Source organism: Octodon degus, unplaced genomic scaffold, assembly GCF_000260255.1.
Source record: "Octodon degus isolate 3935 unplaced genomic scaffold, OctDeg1.0 scaffold00076, whole genome shotgun sequence".
NCBI lineage: Eukaryota > Metazoa > Chordata > Mammalia > Rodentia > Octodontidae > Octodon > Octodon degus.
In genome coordinates this window covers 818,537-840,367 of record NW_004524652.1, presented here as the reverse complement: position 1 = coordinate 840,367, position 21,831 = coordinate 818,537, and the positions used below count along the sequence as shown (strand labels likewise).

Below are 21,831 nucleotides of genomic sequence, written 5' to 3'. Positions count from 1 at the left end.
AAATATTAAAAAAATATTAAAATGAGAATACAACATTTTGGATTGTCAAAAAACGCACAATACACAAAACTCTTTGGTTACATAGTTTACTTCTTGACCATCTGGCTGCAGTTCACAATTATAGCTCCAAAGGTCATAACTAGTAACCTTCCAAAATTGCTTTCAAATTTAAGTTCTTAAATCTTAGCAATAAACAAAACAATACAGTTAAACACTACGATAGTTAAAAAACCCAAGAAATATTAAAGTGGGGCTGATGAGATAGCTCAGCAGTCTGTAAAGCATCTGCTTAGGCAAGCTTAGGCAAGCGCACAGGCACCGAGATTGGATGCCAGCACCACAGGCTGTGCCAGCCCCACCCCTAGGGTGGGCTGAGCTGGCCAAGAGAGAAAGGAAAAAGGAAAAGGAAGTTGGGCTTATTGAAGGTTGTTTTTGTTGTTGTTGTTGTTGTTGTTGTTTGAGTCTCGACATGCCTTTAGGGCATTTCTGGTTTGCAGTGACTGTCTGGGTTGGAACCCCAGAAGCTTGAGCTTGAGGGCTTTGCTGAAGCAGGCGCTTAAACAGCTGAGCTATGGGCAGGCCCCAAGTTGGGCTTCTTGACAGTTACATAAATAAAATATTTTGACTGTTGTAAATGTTTATCATATTATTTACATAACTAGTAATATTTATCAGTAGCTATAAAATCAGAATGCTTTTTTAAAAAAATCTCAAAAATGTAACTCCATTATTTTACCTGTAGAATGTGTTCCTTTATGCCTATCTCTCTTTTTTTTTTTTCTTTGCGGAACCGGGGATTGAACTCTGGCCCTTTCGCTTGCCAGGGAAGCGCTTATTCTACTGAGCCATCTCCCTAGTCCCTTATGCGTATATCTCAACATTTGCTATATCACCATTGTTTTAATTTTAAAAGGTACATCCAAAAGATAAGGCAAAACCACCTGCAAATTGTCATATCTGTTATTTCTGTTTGCGAAAATACCCTTAAGTTGCTGATGTGGCAAACAGGTGTCAACTCTGCTGTGCAAAAAAGGGAAGATAATCTGCTTTATAGTTAACATAGTTCAGGGACATACAGGCAGCATGCTATACACGAAAAGCTACTAAACAAGCTACAAGTATTAAATGCTGAAACATACAGTTTATTATAATCATTTTATTTAACAATCTAGTAAGTTTGTGGCCGTCAGGGCTCCAGTGCTAGCTCAGGCAGGTGGGACATTGTGTAATCTTGGTGGAGCTGCCAGTGAGGCAGCCTGCGTAGGTGACACACATGCAGACTCAAGCACAAGGGAAGGAGTCTCTAAGACGGACCTCATTGATTTCATTTTTAGCAGACTGACCCAAACCACTCAACATGGCTGTTAGTGCTCCTGATGTTAGTGCATGCTGTCTAAATTCATGATCATCAGAAGATCACAGTTTGACAAACATAGCACCATGGCCTTCACAGCCACCGTAGGTTTTCTCCTCCTCCTCTGTAGTTCTTACGTATTCTGCTTTGATTCCACAGGAAGTTTAGTTTGTGTCAGCACCACAGTGACTGCAGCCAGGTCTCTTCCTACCACTGTGGCCTCTCCTGCAGTAGCAGCCCCTTACCCCACCAGCTGCCTTCCTCATTCTACAGTCAGGCTGTCCTTGGACTCACTTTGTAGCCCACGCTGGCCTTGAACTCTAAGCAATGCTTCTCCTCAGTCTCCCGAAGTGCTGGGATTATAGGCCTGCACCACTATACTCAGCTCTGTTATGGGCTCTTTCTTTACTGTTTTTTCCCCTTGCTATGCGGAAACTTTTTGCTTTGATGATTCTTGTTTTATTTCCTAATACCAGGACGTCTTTGCCTCTGCCTGTATCTTCAAGTCTTTGTGCTCGCTTTCAGCAGTTTCAGTTTGTGAACTTATCCCCAGGACTTAGATCTACTAGGGATTGATTTTTTGCAGGGCCTTGTTCTTTTTCTTCAGTGTTTAGGTGGTTTTCTCTCCTTGGTTAGATTGGTCACTAGGTAGTTTAGTTTTAGGGTTTTGTTTTGTTTTTTAAATTTGTGAATGGAATTGTTTTTGTTTTTATTTTTCTTGGCTAGCTCATTGTTGTGTAAAACAGTTAACTGATATTTATTTATTTGTCAGGGGCTTGTGGAATAACCCCAGCTGGCCTCAGATTCATCACAGTCCTGCATTGGTCCTCCCAACTGTAGGATCAGGTTTTGCTGCCATGCTCAGCTAGAAAAGCTACTAACTTTTTTTAATGTTGGTTTTTATATTCTGTGCCAAGAAATATCTTACAGATCATTCTGTATAGGCCCTCCTCATTTTATTTAATGAGTAACATACACATGAAGTTGAAAAGAAATTCACTGGGGCCGGGGAGATGGCTCAGTAGAATAAGCATTTGCCTGACAAGGGTAAGGGCCTGAGTTCAATCCCCAGTTCCACCAAAAAAAAAAAAAAAGTAGAAAAGAAATTCACATCAGCATAAGAAGATACAAAGGAGAAAAGATTCCTTTCCAGATGAACCACGAGCCACGGAGTTGTTACATGTTTTATGCAACCTTGAAGGAAGGTGTGAGGCAGTGTGAGCCTGCTAACACAGCGTGCCCTCTGGAGGCCTCTGTGCTGGCCCTGTGGTTGCAGAGGAGCCTAGGACTTCCACATTCAGGTTCCTCCCAAGGGTCCCTGGTGACTGCCTTGTTGGGGGCCTGCAGGTGGGCACCTCACTCTTGCATGAGTGAGGACAGACTGGCAGTCAGCTTGGGAAGACTCCGCGTGGGGCTGAGGTGTGCAGGAGGCCCAGGGGAGAGCACCTGGGCACACATCCAGCATAGGTTGTCACCAGCTGGAAACCAGCGGGACGCAAGCGGAGGCAGCCCGGTCCCAAAAGGGGATGTCTTGGGTCAGGGCTGGTGTCAAGCTGGAGTGTCGCCTGCTTGGAAGCTAGGTTGTCCCAGCTTGGATATGGGGGTGTCACCAGAAGGTGGGGGTCAGTGTTACAGTAGTAGCTGCTCCCTGCTGTGGCCAGTGTGCTCTGCATTCATGGGCATTCTTGGAGACGCATGCCGCAAGCCTGCCCTGCTGGCTCATGGAAGGGTTGTACCAGAGAATGGCGTAAGGAAGGTTTTGCTGATGTGTCAATGTATGTATAATGGTGTCTGCCTCATTAAGATCCACTGGGCGTGTTTTCACAGGGTAAGGGGAGCCGTTAGAGTACCTGTGAAGGGGCATGTCCCCAGCTCCCCAGTGACCCCCTGCCACCCAACCGCGCCCAGAGTGACCACTCTGATGTTGAGCCGCAGCTGCCCTCTGTGAACTACAGTTAGCAGGACCCTCTTCTATATGGGAGGGTTGTCATTCCCCTGCCGCAAGGTGCCTGCAGTGGAGCAACCCGCAGTTTCTCTGTAAGGGCTGCTTCCTGAGCCTGTGCTTTGCTGGAAGCATGTGTTGTCTCCACATATAGTCTGGCGATTGAATGCAGGCCCTTGCGCTTGCCGGGGAAGCACTTATTCCACTGAGCTGTCTCCCCAGCCTGTCTCCACATGACATGTAAGATGGGGGCCTGCATCCCTGCCAGCTAAGGGCCTGGAAATGGAGGTACTGCTGGGCACGTGCATGTATGTGACTGAGCCAGCTCCTGTTCTCCCTGCTGCCCTGACACGAGGCCTGGGCCTCCAGCAGCCTCACTTGAGCTGACCTAGAGGGGTGGGGGCTGGCCTGTCATGGTGGCTTTAGTTTGCAACTTGCTATTGGGTGATTTGGGCCCCTTCTTGTGGATCCACTTGCAGTGCTAGGCACTAGTGAACCCAGGGCTTGGCGTGTCTGAGGCTCACTCTGCACAGGACCACACTCTGACCGCGGGCACTGCTGAATAAAGTGCCTGGTCAAGTCCTTTCCCCGTTTTTAAAAATGGTATTGTTCTCATTTTGTTAGTGGCTGTTAGAGTTCTTTCTTTATTCTGTTTTGTTTTTGTTTTTGTTTCTACTGGAGGTTAATCTCAGGACGCTTGCCAGGCAGGTTCTTATGCCACCGAGCTATCTCCTGGGCCCATTTTCTGTATTCTGGGTGTGAGGCCTATGCCCAATATATGTACAGCATCATTTTGATTAGTATCTTTTTTTTTTTTTTTTTTTAGTACAGGGTCTACAGGTCCGTTGAGCTATCTGGCTGGCCTCTTGAGTAGTATCTCTTGATAAGTAGAGATTCCTGGTCTTACTATTATCCAGCATTGTTATGTTCTGTGTTCAAGTCACTTAAGAGATTCTCTGAGGTTGCAGTAGTACCTGGTGGATTGTCATCTGAAATAATGTCATGTGAGTTGCAATCAGAGAGTGGGTCGGCTGCCTGGGAGAGGTCTGTGCTAGCTTCAACTTAGGTCTTTTTTTTTTTTTTTTTCCTAATTTTATTGAGAAACAACGAGACAGTTTCAAAACTGATTAATAGGACAGTTTCAATAATTAATACATTGCGGGGGCATGGCCCTAGCTCAGGCCTTTAAGTGGCTGCTTCCACAAAGCTCTCAGCCTCAGGTTGCTGGAGTTCGAACCTCACAACTCTCCCGCTGGCCAAAAGTGCCCTAAAGCCGTTCGAGGAACAAAATAATAATAATAATAATAATAATAATAATAATAATAATAATTAATGCATTGCATATTATCTTCTTAGTGGTTATTCATAGTACACAACTTAGGTCTTACAACAACAGCCACCCCGTGTTAGAGGTGAGTGTCAGTGCGGTGCCCTCTAACAACTCTGAGGTGCCCATGGCTGTAGAGAGGGAGCAGGGACAGCTTTTCTATGGGCATGTCTTGGACAGTTTGAGACTTGATGACATCTGTCATGGCTCTCAGCGAGAGTGCTTATGAATCCATGGCGCAGGGCTATGCATCTTCTGTTCACTGTGGGCCCCAGCCTGTGTCTGTCAGAGGCTGTGGCCAGTGATGTGTATGTGTGGCTAGTGTGACAGGAAGCCATCCCCTTGAGGTGCATCAGCACCCTTCGCCATGGTACATCCAGCTCTCCAGGGGCTTCCTAGAATGCCCAGATGGTCCTCTGTGCCATGTGGTGCGTCTTTGGCCTGCCTGTTGTCTTGTGTGTCCACAAGGACCTTGGGGATCCTGGGGGATCCTGGCTGTGTGGGTGTCACCTCCGCGTGACGCATGTGTCCACTGGTCTGAACACGGCTTCTCCGCAGGCCCTTAAGAGCATTGAGTGCCTGGAGGAGGATGCACAGAAAGCTGCAGAGGAGGCAGTGCCTGCGCCCGGCCCTGGACTGCTGTGCTCAGATTCAGAGGACTCCAGAAAGGATGAGGAGCCCTCGCAGTTGGAGGAGCTGGCTGATTTCATGGAGCAGGTTTGGGTTTCTTTTGTTTTTAAGAGAGTGTGTGTGTGTGTGTACACCTTTTTTTTTTTTTTTCCCGGTACTGGGGACTGAACTCAGGCCCTTGTGCTTGCCAGGGAAGTGCTTATTCTACTGAGCCATCTCCCTGGCCCCTTTAAATTCAAATGTTGATAACTAGATTTTACAGGGAACTTTACTAGCTTGCCCTTAACTTCATTCAAAAAATGTGCTTTTAAAATAGCTTACTCCCATTGAGAAGTATGCTTTGAATTACCTGGAATTGTTCCATACGACCATCAAGCAAGAGAAAGAGAGAAACAGTGAGGTAAGAAGTCAGCTTTCAACATGTGAACAGCCTTGCAGTTTTCAGTGCTAAGTGAGCATGCTCTCCTAAAGTGAAACGCCAGGTACCCGCCTGGGTAGGCCTCAGGGGCTCATATCTACCTCAGTGCCTTTGTGTTTGATTTGGAGCATTCCAGTGCTGCAGACTGGGTTGTGTGTTGGGGGCAGCGGGGCTACAGAGGTGGGGCCAGCCAGCTGGGTACTGCTGGCTCTGATCTGGAGCGTGTGTTTCCTGTGGTTTTCCTGCTAGGATGCCGTGAGGGCCTCTGTGAGGGCGTGGGAGGCACGTAATACCCAGGCCCTGCAGGAGAGGGAAGCTCAGGTGCAGCGGGAGCAGGAGGAGGCAGAGCTGCTTACCTACACTCGAGAAGATGCGTACAGCATGGTATGTGCACAGCTCTGCTACGCATGTTCACTCCCAAAGCAGGGCCCTGAGGCCATGTTCTCAGACTGCTTTAGCTTAAATCTGTGCTTAGAGAGTTCTCAGTTACGTGTTGGCGGTTTCCTTCACTGTGTTTCCAGCTGAGAGTGAAATTCAATTTTTTTTTTTTTTTTTTTTTTTTTTTTTTTTTTTTTTTTTTATGTATTTAGTACAGGGTCTCACTATACAGATTGGACTTGTAGTGACCCTCCTGTTTTTCAGCCTCCCAAGCGCTGAGATTACAGGCATGCACCGCCACACCCAGTCTCATTTGCCTGTTCAGCATGCCCCGGGGGCGGGACCAGCATAGCAGGTCGAGATCTAACCCTCGACACTTGCATCTGCCTAAGCAGGCACTTTAAATGTGCTGAGTTACCTGGCCGGCCCTAAGGTCACTTTTAAGTCATGCTGGTCAGATTTCTCTGGGACACATAAGTATGAAAATGAACAGTTTATGGTGTTCAGTGTGAAACAGAGCTATTGAATGTTAAACTGGCCCATGTTCCCTATAGGAATACGTCTATGAGGGTGCTGATGGGCAGACAGAGGTTATGCCGGTAAGGAGACCCTCTCCCTGTGCCCAGAGAACCCAGTTTCCATGGTTCTGCCTGCCTCTCATGTGCTGTGCTTTCTCTGTGCAGCTCTGGACACCCCCCACACCCCCCCAGGATGACAATGACATCTACATTGACTCTGTCATGTGTCTGATGTATGAGACCTTGCCCATCCCAGAAGCTAAGCTGCCCCCCGTGTATGTGAGGAAGGAGCGCAAGAGGCACAAGACAGACCCGTCAGGTGTAGCGCTGGGTGTTGCCATGCGTGGAGGGGCCGCCAGTCACTGGTTTTCCTTCCTGTGGGGGAGGGGGTTCAGGGGAGTGACCACAGCCCACCCCTCCCCGCTGCCTTTTGTGGTTTGTTCCTGCTTTTTGGTGTCCCTTGCCTGGAGGCCTTGACATTTGTACCTGTCTTTAGTGGTGAAAGAAAGCATCAGGCAGGAGCTTCCCCAGCCCTTGGGCCCACAGCCTTCCTCCTATCCAGTGGCAGGGGCTCTCCGGTCTTGCCCTGCTGACATTGGCCTCCTTTAGCTGCAGGCAGAAAGAAGAAACAGCGGCATGGTGAGGCGGTCGTGCCACCTCGGTCCCTGTTTGACCGGGCCACACCAGGCATGCTAAAGATCCGGCGTGAGGGCAAGGAGCAGAAGAAGAATCTGCTGTTGAAGCAGCAGACACCCTTTGCCAAGCCACTGCCCACCTATGTCAAGTCCTCTGGGGAGCCGCCACAGGACAGCCCAGAGTGGCTTATTGGCGAGGACTGGGCCCTGCTGCAGGTGAGCAATCTTAGTTGCTTTTCTCCTTGCTGAGACAAAGTACCCAGCGCCCAAAGTTAAGAAGAAAAGGTTTATTAAATTCACAGTCTGTGGAGGCTTTAGTCCATGACTGGCTGACTGGGTTACAAGGCAGGGTGGCACATGCCACAGGGGCAGTAGTTCATGGTGATGGAAGACAGCAAAAGCAAAAAGGGAGTGAGAGCAGAGGAAAGCTTTTTTTCTGTCCCACATATTGCATGGCGGTTACCTATGCTAGGGCAGGCATAGCACTTACACCTGTAATCCCAGCGTTGGACCTTGAGTCAATCACAAATTGTATATTTAACTATCTGCAAACAAGGCTAAGACTGCATGAGGCTTTTGGGCGACATCTAGACTCAGACTGTAGCATGAATGTACTGGCACCCAGCATAGGAGCCTACATGAGGTTCAAGACAGCCTGCTTGCTGTCTGGGTCTTGAGGGTGAGGGAAGCCCTTTGCACTTGCAGTATCGTGACTTCTTTGATCTGCCACCCTGTCTTCCAGGCTGTAAAGCAGTTACTTGAGCTGCCCTTGAACCTCACAATTGTGTCACCTGCCCACACACCTAACTGGGATCTCGTCAGTGATGTGGTGAACTCCTGCAGTCGAATCTACCGTTCTTCTAAGCAGTGCCGGAATCGCTATGAAAATGTCATCATCCCCAGAGAGGAAGGAAAGGTGATTCCTGCTCCCTGGTCTCCCTGGGAGGATGCAGGTTTCTGGGCCCTGCTGTGCATCACCCTAGTAGCATCTTGCAGCATGGTGACAACAGGCCTGGACAGTGGCAAAGTGAATCACATGTGTTTCTTTTTTCAAAGAAAATTTGGGAGGCAAAGATGAGTACTTTTCTTAGTTACTGGCTTATGCAGGGTCATTCCTGTTTCCTTGGCATCTTGCTGTGGAGTCAGTGGTTGGAAAGCAGGTGCCCTCAGGAATGGCTGTGTGCCGCAGGTCCTTATGCACTTGGTGCAGTGCAACATTGAGTCCTGGCTGGGAAGCCAGCTGTGGGCATCCTGGCTGGGATGAGGGTGTGCCACCAGTCTACTCCATTGCTTTGTGTGCACCTCTGCTACCCTACACCACTGTGTACAGGAGCAGGCCCCACTTCCAGCAGTAGGTGCGTGTGGGACTTTGCTTCTCACCACCTGGGCTGGCCCAGCAGCGTAGAGCTGCAGTCATACCTTTCTGACTGTAAGATTAAAACCTGAATGAGATGCAAACTTGTCCCCACACCTGGGCGCAGGAGCATAGAAAGGTTCAGGAGGGACCTAAGGTTTTTTTTGGGGGGGACCTAAGTTTAATATAGGAATCCCTGCTGTGGGATCTCCTGGAGTGCCTTGTACTCATGCTCTTGGGGGTATGCTTGTCTGCACTGGGACCACACCATCCCTCGCTGAGCCTGCGGAGTAGACTTGAGAGCCTCCCAGTGCTTACCCCCCTGAGCCTGTGCCTTTGGCTGGTGTACACATGGATAGGACAGTCACAGGCCCCAGTCCTGAGGGTGCAAGCACAGTTCTCCCGTCTGGAGCCTGGTGTACCTTCCTCTCTGGCATTGTTGGCGCACCTGGTTTTGTTCTTGTCTCGGTACCTCCCTCTGCTCAGGCATATTCCTGAATAGGAAGATGCCACACATGATGCAGAGTGCAAGAGATAGTCTGGGGGCTTGACATTGGCTTTCTGGTTTTGACTTCCTGGACGTTGGTCTGAGGTTCAGGCACTGAGTCTCTAGCAGCTGGCCACACCCCTGTGTGCATATCCATGTACCATACATCATGCCCTGCATGCGCTGTGTACGCTGGTCCTAGGGCTGCTCAGAGCCTGACTGGTGAGGGGCTCTGAGCTTTTGTCCCAACTCCACATTGGTTGGCTCTGGGGCCTCACACAGGCTGCGTCCTGGGTGCTTTTCTCTCAGGTGAAGGGCCACTGAGGTGTCTCGGGAGCAGGTAGGAGACTGCTGACTGGCCTTCTGTTCATGTGGGGTGTGCAGAGGAGACTTCAGCTAGCACAGATGACACAGAGCACCAGAACATCCTTGCAGGTGTCCTGGAGGTGTCCGCGTCACTACTGCCCTTTAGTGTTGGTGTGCACTGGGTTTGCACAGCAAAGCTGGTGCCCTGGCTGCTCCCTACCACTGCAGGGTGACTCCACAAACGTGGGGTGTCTACATTCTCAGCTGGATCATAGTGGGGCTTCCTGCAGAATGGGGCTCATTCCCAGTTGCCCAGCCTGCGGGTTAGGCCACATACTGTGTCCAAGAGAAGGAAGGGGACATTTGGGTTCAGCCATTTGGAGCCATAGCCTCAGTCCCCTGAGTCCTGTTCAAGGAGTGGCCATGGCACAGGCCACCAGCACCATGGAACACTCCTACCTGCTGTTTCAGAGCAAGAACAACCGCCCTCTGCGCACAAGCCAGATCTATGCCCAGGATGAGAACGCCACCCACACCCAGCTGTACACAAGCCACTTCGACCTGATGAAGATGACGGCTGGCAAGAGGAGCCCGCCAATCAAACCTCTGTGTGTCCCGGTTCTCACTTTATGCTGTTCATGACTGGCGGACCGTAAGGCTCGGGTGTTGGTGTAGGCTTATGGCTCTGTCTCTCCTGTTTAGTAACTGCAGTCTCATTTTCTGCCTTGCAGGCTTGGCATGAACCCCTTTCAGAAGAACCCCAAGCATGCCTCTGTGTTGGCAGAAAGGTACCGAGCATTGGGAGACCCTGCCTGCTATTTGGAGGGGGTTTGCTCAAGGTTCACATAAATTCAGTAACTTAGGGTAATGTGTGCTTAGCACCTACACCAAAATGACAGGGACAGTCCTGCCACACACCGGTGTGGAGAGCCTTGTGTGCCACTGCCAGTACTCTGAGGGCATGGATCGTGGTGTGACCGGTGTGCTCATGGGCTGGGGCAGTGGTCACAAGTCTTTCTTCCTTATGTGCCACCTCTCCTTGGGCACAAGTTCCAGTGAAGTTTAGGGAAAAAGATGCATCAGTGGGTAGATGAGGAGCTAGGAAGGTGGAAGGAAGTAACGGGTAAACTGAGTTCTGGAGTCCTGAGCGCTAGGCATTTTGTGCACACAGCTGTTTAGAATCTTGTTTAAAAAAGGTCTGCTCAGATGGAATAGCTGCCACAGGCTCAGGTGTCGTCAGTGCCCTCTTGCAGGCTGGGCCTCTTCCTGTCCTGGCCTGCCCCTGCTTCCTTCCTGGGCTCTCCACAGCGCCTCTGCATGCACCTGCCAGGCAGGGTCTTCACCACAGGAGGTCAGCTCATAGCACACCTGCTGAGAGTCCGAGGCAGCTCCCCTGGCTATGCCCTGGTGCCTGCACCCTTGCTGCAGCCCAGGTGCCCTGCCTGTGTGGAGGATGGCAGTCTTGGCCTGTTCTGCTCTGCTCTTCTTCGTGCCATGGGTGCCTCAGCGCTAGAGCTACAGGGATTGGTGGGCAGCACAGAGCCAGGTGGAGTCACCTTCTGTCACTTAGGCAGAGGTGACTTTGCTCAGCTGGTGGCTGTTGAGAGCCTGTGGCTGTGGCTTAGCGTAGTAGCCCGGGACAAGCTGGGCACTGTTCTCCCCACTGTGATCTGCTGTAAGATGGGAACAAGAGCACCTCACAAGTAGCAGATAGATTGCCACGTGCTGTTACAAGAGGAGGAATGAGCTGAGCTACGAGCAGAAACTGAAGGCAGAAGGCTGCAGCCAGCTGACTTCCTGTGTGGGCAGGGGCAGCCAGGCTCAGGGCCCATGGCTGTAACCAGGGGAGCAGAGCGGGGCCGCGAACGGCTGCACACAGGTGCTGTTACTTCTCTGTGCTGCCTGGGAGAGGCGTGTCTGGGGGGCTGTTGGGCTGTGCCTGGAAGTCATAGGAACTGGGCCCCTGTGGGCTGTGGATGGAGGCTGGGCATCTGTAGAGCTCCCCGCTGCGTAGCTCTGCGTCTGGAACTGCAGACGACTCTGAACTTCTTGCCACCTAGAAGGGCTCCTCAGCTTTGCTTCGGCCTCAGTCACCAGCGATCTGAGATAGTTGTTCTGTAAAATAAGGGTGACCCGAGCACAGTTACCGTCGCACTGTGACAGCATGGGGACCAAGAAGCTTGCTGTGTGACTTGGACTTGGTGGACAGAGGCGTGGACTGTTCTGGCAAGGGCAGCGGAATGATGGAGACTTCCTCACACTCTTCAGCAGTGTGCAGTCTTTTTCTGCTTTGGTCATTATTAACTACTTGTAAAGGTTTTTCTTTTCTTCATCGTTACTCATACAAAAAGTAGATTTTGTCACAACATATTTGTACATGTGTGTAATGTGCTTTGATGCCCCTGTCCCCCTTTCCCATCAGTGTGCAGTTCACACCTCACGAATCTTTATTTCTGGAATCTGCCACTTAGTATTTCTGCATCTTGGTGGACCGCAGCTCACTGGAACCACAGGTAGGCCAGGACTGTCATTTGACTTTCCCACTTGTCTTTCAGTGGGATCAACTACGACAAACCGCTGCCTCCCATCCAGGTTGCGTCTCTCCGTGCAGAACGAATTGCAAAGGAGAAAAAGGTATGGCCCCTGGGTGTGGCTTTCCAGGGGGTGTGGGGCAGCTGTGAGGTGCTGTCACCTAGCTGAGTCTCCTCCAGCAGCTTCTCTTCTGCCTGATCCTCCCAGGCTCTGGCTGACCAGCAGAAAGCTCAGCAGCCAGCAGTGGCACAGCCGCCCCCCCAGCAGCAGCAGCAGCAGCCACAGCAGCAGCAGCCCCCACCACCCCCTCAGCAGCCACCCCCATCGCTGCCCCAGGCACAGGCCACTGGCAGCCAGCCACCAACAGGACAGCCAGCTGTCCCGCCCCAGCCACAAGCCCAGGCCCAGCCGCAGCCCGTGCAGGCCCCACCTAAAGGACAGCCTGCGATCACAACTGTGGGCAGTGCTGCAGTGCTGGTGAGAGCCTGTGTCCCTACGGTCTTTAGGCATGGGTTGGATCTGCAGGCCCTGAAGAGTTAGCCTACAAGGCTAAGGGGACGGGAGGGGTGGGAGAGGAGTTGCTGTCCCAAGGCGGGCCCTGGGGCACTGTGTACACACAGGGCACAGAAAAGCCACCTTTTCTGTCATGCCACCCTTCCATGAACAAGCACTCGGGTGTACACCCCTCGCCTGTCCTAAATGACTGCTGTGAAAGTAACCCAGTGCAGAGCATGAGGAAGCAAAAGGTGGGTGTGGACCTGCAGAGCATGCTGGCCGATGCCCATGCCTCAGTGTGCTGTGTGCATGTGTCACACACTTGCAGAGAACGTGCTGTGCTGAATTTGGGAAACACTTGCTCTGGACTGTGCACCAGGCGTGGGAGACAGCTCAGTGGCATAAGCACCTGCGTGGCAAGCCCAGGGTCCCGAGTTCAATCCCCAGTACCACAAAAAAAGAACATACTTTATGTAGAGCCATTTTCTTTATCAGTTTAAGCGGTATCTGGTAGTACTGGAAAGCTTACATGCCCTTGAGCACTTTTATTCATTCAGTGATACCGTTCCTCCAGATGTGGTGGTCCACCCCTTTTAACTCCACTACTTGGAAAGCTGAAGTAGGAAGATTCCAAGTCTCAGTCCTGCCTTGGCAACTTAGTGAGATCCTATTTTAGAAATAAAAAATGAGAATGAAACAGGCTGGAATGTAGCTTAGTCAGTAGCAGAGTGCTCCAGTGTGCTCTCTAGTACCAGGCCCCCCCACCCCCCGCCCAAAAAAAAAAAAATTCCCTAAGCATGTCCTTGGTGCGGGGAGCTTCCTTGGACGAGACAATGGGGAGCAGGTGACGGTCATCTTGTGCTGTAAGGTAGCAGGCGGGTGGCAGCTGGGGTGGGGTGGGGCTTTTCTGAGTGGCAGGAAGTTGGCTGTGAGTGGTTGGGGATTCAGCATGCTGGATAGTGTGACCAGGAACAGCGCACATAGGGTAGGCAGGGGGCCAGGCCAGGGTGACCCGGGTGGCTGTGTATGTGTGGTTGGGGTTTGGGTCTGATTATGGATAAAATTGGAGCCTTTGGAGGTTCGGGCAGGACAGGGCTTGGCATGAAACTCAAGTTTTCATTTTCACACAGGCAGGAACTATTAAAACCTCAGTGACTGGCACAAGTATTCCAACAGGTAAGGAGGCTGCAGAAGTGCTGAAGTAGTGTGGAGAAGCATACCTATCATCCTAGCGCTTTGGGAGGCTGAGGCAGGAATGGCAACCAAAAGAAAAAAATGTCAAAAAGAAAAGCCACGCATGGTGGTGTACCTCAGTAATCCCAGCACTGGGGAGGCTGAGGCAGGAGGATTGTGAGTTTAAGACCAGCCTGGGCTACAAAAGGAGCTCAAGGCCAGCCTGACCTGCGCAGCAAGACCCTGTCTCCAAAAAAAAAGATCAATGGCAACCTAGCCATTTAATGAACCTGTCTTAAAATAAAAAGATCTGAGGATGTAGCACAGTATGAAGGCCCTCAGCTCATGCCAGACCAAAGATGAGTGAATGAGAGCATAAAGCTTTTCTCATTCTCTTATGCGCATGACTTCCTCTGCAGGCACCGTGAGTGGCAATGTGATCGTGAACACTATCGCAGGTGTCCCTGCTGCCACGTTCCAGTCCATTAACAAGCGTCTGGCATCGCCTGTGGCCCCTGGAACCTTGACTGTGAGTGGCCCCTGTCCCCAGAGCACACCACACCATGGCTTGGTCCTTCAGGGAAGCGACTGCATCCTCCGTAAGAGCAGCACTGAGGGAGGAGGTGGCCCATCAGGACAGCTGCTTCCACACACTGGGTGTTGAGTCACGGCATCTCTTTGGTGCTCAGAGAGTGCAGCCACGGCATGTGTGTACGTGCATGCATGTGTGCATACATGCATTCCTCCCATGCTGAATTCCAGACAGGAGGTGGGTGGATCTGAGGGTGCCTTGCAGTCCGGGACTTGGTTGTGTCATCACTGTCCAGAGCAGGTTGTGGTGGAGCAGAAGTTGACAGTAGCCCTCGAAGAGCCCTGTGCAGGAGGAGGGGACAAGGAGGGGGCAGGGGCCTCTGCGGGCAGCACTTCGGATGTGCACGTACTCCAGACTGTAAAGGCCAGCGGGGCCTCAGAGAGGTGACGCGATGGTGCAGCAGGTACCTAGGCAGCGTATGAGCTCTCTGGATAGCATGGCACAGGCAAAGGACAGGTACATACGTGAGTGGAGTTGGTAAAAAGTGCAGAAGTGGGTGCACGTACCATGTAGTCTCCTTCCAGGCGCCCAGGAGTCCAGTGGGCAGTCTGTATAGTGCTGTGTGCACCACAGTAAACCTCGGCCTGTCACTCAGATGACAAAACATGATTCAGAATGAATCTTAGGCCTAAATGTAAGACCAGAAGGCTGGCTGGCTGGTGCTCTTGCTTTCGCTCTCTCGCGTTCTCTCTCTTTTGCTCTCTTGTCTTGTCTTGTCTGTCTGTCTGTCTCTGCCTCTGCCTTCTCCCTCCCCCCCGGTCTCTCTCCCTCCCTTTCTTCTTTTGAGGCAGGGTCTTACTGTGTAGTCCAGCTGCTCAGAAAGTCAGACTTGCTTAAAACTCCTGGCAATCCTCCCACTTCAGTCTCCCAAGCCTTGAGATTACAGGTGTGCTTCACGATGCCTGACCACAAACCGTAGACTTTGAGCCAAAACAGGAGAACAACTTTAATACCTTGGTTTAGGTAAACATTTCTAAACCAAGAAGAAGTAAAAATAAAAATTGTTAGATTTCATCAAATTAAAAATTGCTTCATAAAAGTAAAAAGTAAATAAAAATTCCTTCTTAAAAATACTAAGAAAATAAAGGTAAAAGCACAAAGTGGGAAACTATATTTGCCAAGCATGTGAGGACTGATTGGTATGCAGATGAACAGAAGATGTACTGGTCAGTCACCAGAGAGGATGCATAGACGCAGACACATCACAGACAGTTGGGGATGCAGGGCGGAAACCGCACTGCTCTGCTGTGCCCCTGTGACCAGCTGTGCAACTCCAGCCCTGACCTGTGGCATCTCATGGGCAGCCAGGGTTAGCTTTGTAAAGTTAAGCATATACTTTCACTGTGCAGCCCAGCACTTCTGCTGCTAGACATTTCTCCAAAAGAAATGCAAGTATGTACTCAGAGAACCTGGATGCTGTGTGTTCACTGTGGCTTTGTCATTGCTAAAACAGAAGCTGCCCTGTGTCCTCTGCCCATCAGTAGCATCATGAACTGTGGTGAGCCCGTGTGACCCGAGGCCATCTAGGAAGTATGGTGCCAGGGGGCAAGGAAGCTCAGAGGCCTACTGCTGCTGCATGAGCATGCAATTTAAAATGATTGTATTGATTTTGATTCCTGTTTTGCAGTAAACTGCTTTCGGTGCAGCCTTTTCAGTGAGTAACAGAAGCTGTTAGGAGCATTAGGAGCATTTGAATCGCCAGTGCTGCTCGCTTGCTCGCTCTTTCTTTTTCTTTTCTTTTGAGTGCCTGGCATCAAACTCAAGACCCTGCACTTGCCAAGCAGGTCCTTAAACTGCTGAGCTATCTCACTGGCCCTAGTACTGCTATTTCTATGGGGCAGGAAGCCAAAATCATTGAATTTAGTGTTTTGTCCCCCCCCCCCCAGCTCAGCCCACCGTGAGGGTGGGGCTGGCATAGCATGTGGTGCTGGGGATCGAACCGCAGTCCCCTACACCTGCCAAAGCTTGCCTAAGCAGGCACTTTAGACCACTGAACTATCTCACCAGCCTTAGTGGTGTATTTGGGGGAAAAAAGGTGGGGGGAGTATATTTCAACTCCTTGAAAAACTCCAGATCCAAAGTACCTGTGATCCCAGTGTTCCAGATAAAGGTTCTACAGCCTGCATCCCCCCTAGGCTGTGGTGTAGACCTCTGCAGGGAGACAGAGGGCCTTCGCAGCTCCCGTCTTTGCAGGCTCATTTCTTTTTAGGGGAGTTAGGGGCAGCTTCTGAGAGAAGGCACTTTCATCCTTCACACAGGTTAGGATGTGTGTTGTCGGGGCCGGGGAGATAGCTCAGTAGAATTCTACACTCAGTATCCTCTGTGTAGAATTGCCTGGCAAGCGCAAGGGCCTGAGTTCAATTCCTGGTTCCGCAAAAAACAAAGGCTATGCGTTGTCCCCAGGGGCGAGGCACATGGTGTGAGCAGAAGTGGCAGCGGGCAGTGGGCAGTGGGCCTTGCCTGGGGTAGAGCCCACACTGCGGGAGCGGGACAGTGCTGGTTCCTTGGGCTCATCAAGGGCCTGCCGTGCTGCACTGTGGGATATGCAGGCTGGGAGTCAGAGGAGTGGGCTTCACTCAGCAGGAAGCGGGTAGTCTGTGAAAGAGGCGGCCTGGGAGCACAATTTCATATCCTGTGTGTAGAATTGAGAGCACAGAAAAGCCTGAGACACTCTCCCAGTAGTCCAGAAAGGACTTCTGATTGTGGTAATAAGTATTTTTATGCAGTTCTCAGAAAACCAAATTTATTAGACAAGTTTTAAGAGATCTTCTAGAAGTTTACACCAACAAATGAATAGTTACCAAGCCCAAATTTAAGGGAGAGGAAAAGCCAGAGAGAAGAATGGCATGCCCAGAAGCTGGGTTTGCCTTGAGAATAATGTTAGCTTTGGGGACAGGAGACTCACGGTCTGCCCCAGGCTCACCCAGATGGGGCTCACCCAAGGTAGTTCAAGAGCAGCTGTGCACACAGGCTGGCACTGCTGAGGGCAGGATTTGCAAGATGTGAAGTGCACCCTGGCTAGAAAGGGGAGCTTCAGTGTAGCAGCCAGCCGGCTCCTCGAGCTCGTGCACGAGGGGGTGGCACCCAGCAGGGGCTTTCAAGCCCCTTGAGAAGTGATGAAGGCCAGACTCCGGAGGATCATGCTTCCGTCCCCTACTGCTTTGAATCTCCACAGTTTTCAAGCTGACAAGTGGTACACAATAAAAAATAGCCAGGCTCAGAAGAAGACAAGGTAATCTTGAGCGAGACCAGCATAGCGGCAGACCATAGCCAGGTTCATGGAACGGGACGTGGGTTGCCAGGCATGGATTGTGAATAGTTACACTCTCCATTTCAGCCCAAAGAGAATGATACTTAAAAGTAGTTTTTTCTTTTGTTTTGTTTTTTGTACCTAGGATTGAACTCAGGACCTTGTGCTTGCTAGACAGGTGCTATGTTGCTGCGCTATCTCCCCAGCCCCTAAAAGTAGGATAAAGGGCTTTTAGGAGTGAAAAGTGTTGTCAGCAAAGTCGAAATGATGGAGCCCTGTGGTTGAGCTTTGGTCATACTGGTGAAGAGAGAATAGTGAGCTAGACAAAATGAGGAGCTGCCCAGTGGCATTGAGAGGAGAGGAGATGGAAGACAGAGTGAGAGGGCCCAGCCATGCTTAGTAATGTTGACCTGGGATGATGCTGGAAAGCAGAGGAGTCACCACATGATCCTGACCTGTATGTGTGAAAAGTCCACTCGTCCCAGTCAAGAAGAGGGAAAAGGACCACACTACACCGTGTGGCAAAAGAGGACCAGACCTCCGATGCAGCCTGCCACCCGGTGCCGGGATGTAGCCAGGCCCACAGAAGGGCATGACTGCCACCACTGATACTGTGTGTTCTTTGAACAAGGGCGAAATGCAGGCCTCTTGAGACACAACAGAGGGGACTATGAGTGGGCCTCAAGCACCTCATGCAGCAAGAAGGTGCTCCTGGCCTGGACAGCTGGGAAGGCTCAGGAAGGCAGAGGTGGAAAGGAAGACCTTGGGCATACGGAGGGAGGAGGTGGGCAAGCTGGCCCACAGACAGCTCTTCACTGTGGGCTGGAAAGGCAGAATTCATCTGCAGGGCATTACGTAACTGCATGGGGTGGGCTTGTTTTAAAATTTGTGAGTTTGATAAGTACTCCTGAGCTACTAAAAGAACAGAAATAGAATGTATGACTTAGACACTGATAAGGAAAATTGGATGAGAACAAAGGGAAAAGGTAAGAAAACAGATGAAGGGAGACAACAGAATAGCAAGCTCAGTAATGCACTAGATTTAAGTTCACATAGAGAAGTGACGCAGTGTAAAAGGGTCAGCAATAAATTGTGCATGACAACACAGATGTTTGAGCTAATGTGGCTTGCGGAGGGAAAGGGACCCTGTGACAGGCATCCCAGCTGGCGTGAGAGTGGTGCATCATGGCCTGGGGAAGGGTGGTGGCAGTCGTGACAGGGCTGAACGTGGCCAGACGGTGGGCTGGGGCTTGACTCTGAATCTCGGTCAGGGGAGAGAAGGTGGAGGCTGGAAGAGCCCAGGATGTGTCCTGACTTGGCAGTCAGGAGTGGGCTGGTGTAGGGCCTGGATGTGGGCATGGAGCTGGGAGGGTAATGGAGAGTCCATGTTCTAAGCAAAGCAAGAGGGACCTGTGGGTCAGACGTTGTCCTCTGAGATGGTTCTTTTTCCTCTTAGTGTGGGTCCCTGAGAGAGAGTGCTGTTCTGCAGTTCCCTGTATGTCTTTGCGCTTACAGAGAGCCGTGCATGTGCAGCCCTCTGTCAGATACTGAACTCCTGGGTGCAGCCACGCCTCCGTTCTGGAGCCTGGGCATGTAGTGCTTCTGCGAGGGGAGGGCCCGGAGCATGTTGTGACATGTGTGCTGAGCTGCTGCTTGCTTCTGCAGACCTCGGGAGGCTCAGCTCCTGCACAGGTGGTCCACACCCAGCAACGAGCAGTTGGCTCGCCAGCCACTGCGACTACTGACCTGGTGTCTATGGCAACAACTCAGGGTGTTCGAGCGGTCACTTCTGTGACAGCCTCAGCAGTGGTTACCACCAACCTGACCCCAGTGCAGACCCCGGCCCGGTCTTTGGTAACTCAGGTATCCCAAGGTAAGGGACTTGGTGTCTGTGCCTGCTTCTGGAGCGTGTACTATGGCCCAGAAGTGAGGCTAGGGGAGCTAATGACAGATCTTTTCCCAGCCACAGGGGTGCAACTGCCTGGAAAAACCATCACCCCTGCACACTTCCAGCTTCTCCGACAGCAGCAGCAGCAGCAGCAGCAGCAGCAGCCGCCGCCGCCGCCCCAGCAGCCGCAGCAGCAGCAGCAGCCACCGCCGCCCCCGCAGCAGCCCTCTCAGGTGCAGGTCCCGCAGATCCAGGGCCAGGCCCAGTCCCCTGCTCAGATCAAGGCTGTGGGCAAGCTGGCACCGGTGAGTACTTCCCAGGAGGTCTTGGGTAGGCAGGTCTCACAGATAGGCCTGTTGCATAGTGCGATTCAAACTGTACTGCAGAAACGTGTCTTAGCCTCTAGGTAGGAAGCGTGTTTCGTGGTGTTTAATACACGGGATCACACTTCTGAGTGCATTGGGGCTTGCTGTGGCACTTCGGGACCAGAGTCCCTGTTTGCAAATGCATCCTTTCTTCACCCCGCTTGTGCGTGGTGCATCTTGGCTCACTGGTACTGGTTTTTATAAGGGAAGACTGGGGAGGAGGTGCCCCAGTGCTTCTGAGGGGCAGGAGCCAGGGCCTGGGCCTATTTGAACTGGGCTGTTGTGATTTTTGCTAGCTTGGATGCTGCACTTGGTTTCAGTTATGCAGAGTTGTTCATTTTAGAAGGAAGTGCTACCTCCCTGTCACACATGGACAGTCTCAAGTAGATGTCATCCAAGGAAGGGAACCAGAAAACACCAGTACCAGTGAGAAGGCCAGGCCTGCTGCTGGGCCTGGCCTTGCAGGAGGGGAAGCCTGTCAGAGGCCAGGGACTCCACAGAGCTGAGGCTCATGCCTGCAGATTGGGGTGGTACAGAAGCACCCGGCGCCCTGGGCTTCCTCGTGCCTCCATGTCCTGCAGCACTGGGTCAGGGCCCATGCTTACCTTACTCCCTCTGAGACAGAGCGATTGCAGCTGCGCCTTCCCAGGCGTGAGCTGCCTCTGGACGCGACGCCCGCCATCTTAGCTCCGGGAGCCTGAAGCACCTGCACACACCCTGCCTCCTCAGCCTTCAGCCTGCCTGTCCTAAGTCAGTGTCAGGCATCTCCGTGTCCAGAGACCTGACAATCGCCATCAACTCAATAAGTTTTCTTTTTAAAGAAAATTTTCTCTTTTTAAAGAACCCGCCCCCCCACCCCTCTCTCCCCTTCTGCGTTTTGGGAAGTACATACTAGTGATTGAATCCACATCTTTCACACTGAGCCACATCTCCAGCCCTTTCTGGTTTTTATTTTGAGGCAGGGTCTTTCCTTGTCAACAGGTTGTCTCCAGACTGGGCTTAAACTTGGAATCCTCCCTCTTCAGCCTCTTAGGGTGCTGGGGTGGCAGCTGTGCACTATCATACTAGCACTGTTTGTTTATTAAAACATTTTTTGAACTATCTTAAGGTACTCACTTCTTTTAACTATGTTATTACTATTATTTTATCAGTATATTGCTAGCTTACTGTTAATTTGATGCTACATACTTAAATTGTTTGTGAGAGATCAAAACCTAGGAATGTTGCGAACCTGCCCATCTGTCAGAGTCCCGCTTTCCCGTCCTTACTGAAATGCTAATTTTGAACAGCTGGGCACTTGCCTGCAGAGGATGGTTTGCATTGTCTATTGGCGGATCTGTAGCATGTTACTTACTGGGGCCAGAGAAGTAACTTAAAATTTGTGTGTGTGAACTGAAGAGTGCAGTGTGGCTTGTGTGGAAGAGAACATACTTACCTGTGTGTGTTTCAGGAACACATCATCAAGATGCAGAAGCAGAAAATGCAGCTGCCCCCGCAGCCCCCTCCCCCACCGACCCAGCCAGGACCCCCACAACCTCCAGCACAAGTGCAAGTGCAGCCCCAGCAGCCCCCGCAGCAGCAGAGCCCCCAGCTCACCACAGTCACCGCCCCTCGGCCTGGCGCCTTACTCACAGGCACCACTGTGGCCAACCTCCAGGTTGCGCGGCTCGTAAGTTCCAGCACAGGTGCTCGTTTTCCAGAATGCTTCCGTCTGTCTTGTGTTTGTGTCAGCCCTGGGGGCCAACAAGGTATCTTGGCCTGCTTGCAGGATGTGGGGGCGGGGGGGGGGGGTGCTGCTGCTTCTGCTGAGAGCTGTGTCCTGGGAAAGGATAAGACACTTTACTCTGGCGCCTCTAGGGGACCAAGGGGTTGGGACTGAGCGAAGGAGCATGCATGACTTGGGGGTCCGTGTGTGTGGGTGGAGGGCCAGGGCCAGGGTGTGGGCAGGCAGGTGGAGTCTTTTTGACAGAAATAAGACAAAGCAGTGTCCAGGAAGAGCAATCAGGATTAAGGGGGAGTGGGCAGCACCACAGCAAGGAACCTTGGGGAATCTGACTGAGCAGGACCCAGGCAGCCCCGGCCAGGGGGAGCTTCCTGTGAACTACATTTTATAGGTGGGAAAACGGAGGCGCGAAGCCTCAACCTCTGGTCCAGATGCTACTCAGCTATGGGTTGGTTTTTTTTTTT

The 21,831-nt window shown here is 51.4% G+C and overlaps 1 protein-coding gene and 1 pseudogene across 6 annotated transcripts in view; one reads left to right on the top strand and one right to left on the bottom strand.

The window, feature by feature from the left end:
• The window catches only part of Ep400 (E1A binding protein p400), a 109,825-nt gene that overhangs the window by 76,763 nt on the left and 11,231 nt on the right, over positions 1-21,831 (top strand). For all 6 annotated transcript variants that reach the window (XM_023720643.1, XM_004635847.2, XM_004635846.2 and 3 more), the window contains 16 exons: positions 5,182-5,340; positions 5,570-5,653; positions 5,921-6,055; positions 6,604-6,648; positions 6,733-6,886; positions 7,177-7,418; positions 7,945-8,118; positions 9,821-9,957; positions 10,081-10,137; positions 11,905-11,983; positions 12,089-12,358; positions 13,507-13,552; positions 13,969-14,078; positions 19,057-19,264; positions 19,355-19,584; positions 21,095-21,313. In XM_023720643.1, the coding sequence (XP_023576411.1) occupies positions 5,182-5,340; positions 5,570-5,653; positions 5,921-6,055; positions 6,604-6,648; positions 6,733-6,886; positions 7,177-7,418; positions 7,945-8,118; positions 9,821-9,957; positions 10,081-10,137; positions 11,905-11,983; positions 12,089-12,358; positions 13,507-13,552; positions 13,969-14,078; positions 19,057-19,264; positions 19,355-19,584; positions 21,095-21,313 (2,349 nt within the window). The remainder of the gene's footprint in view (positions 1-5,181; positions 5,341-5,569; positions 5,654-5,920; positions 6,056-6,603; positions 6,649-6,732; positions 6,887-7,176; positions 7,419-7,944; positions 8,119-9,820; positions 9,958-10,080; positions 10,138-11,904; positions 11,984-12,088; positions 12,359-13,506; positions 13,553-13,968; positions 14,079-19,056; positions 19,265-19,354; positions 19,585-21,094; positions 21,314-21,831) is intronic.
• On the bottom strand, positions 1,161-1,467 carry LOC111817987 (annotated as a pseudogene).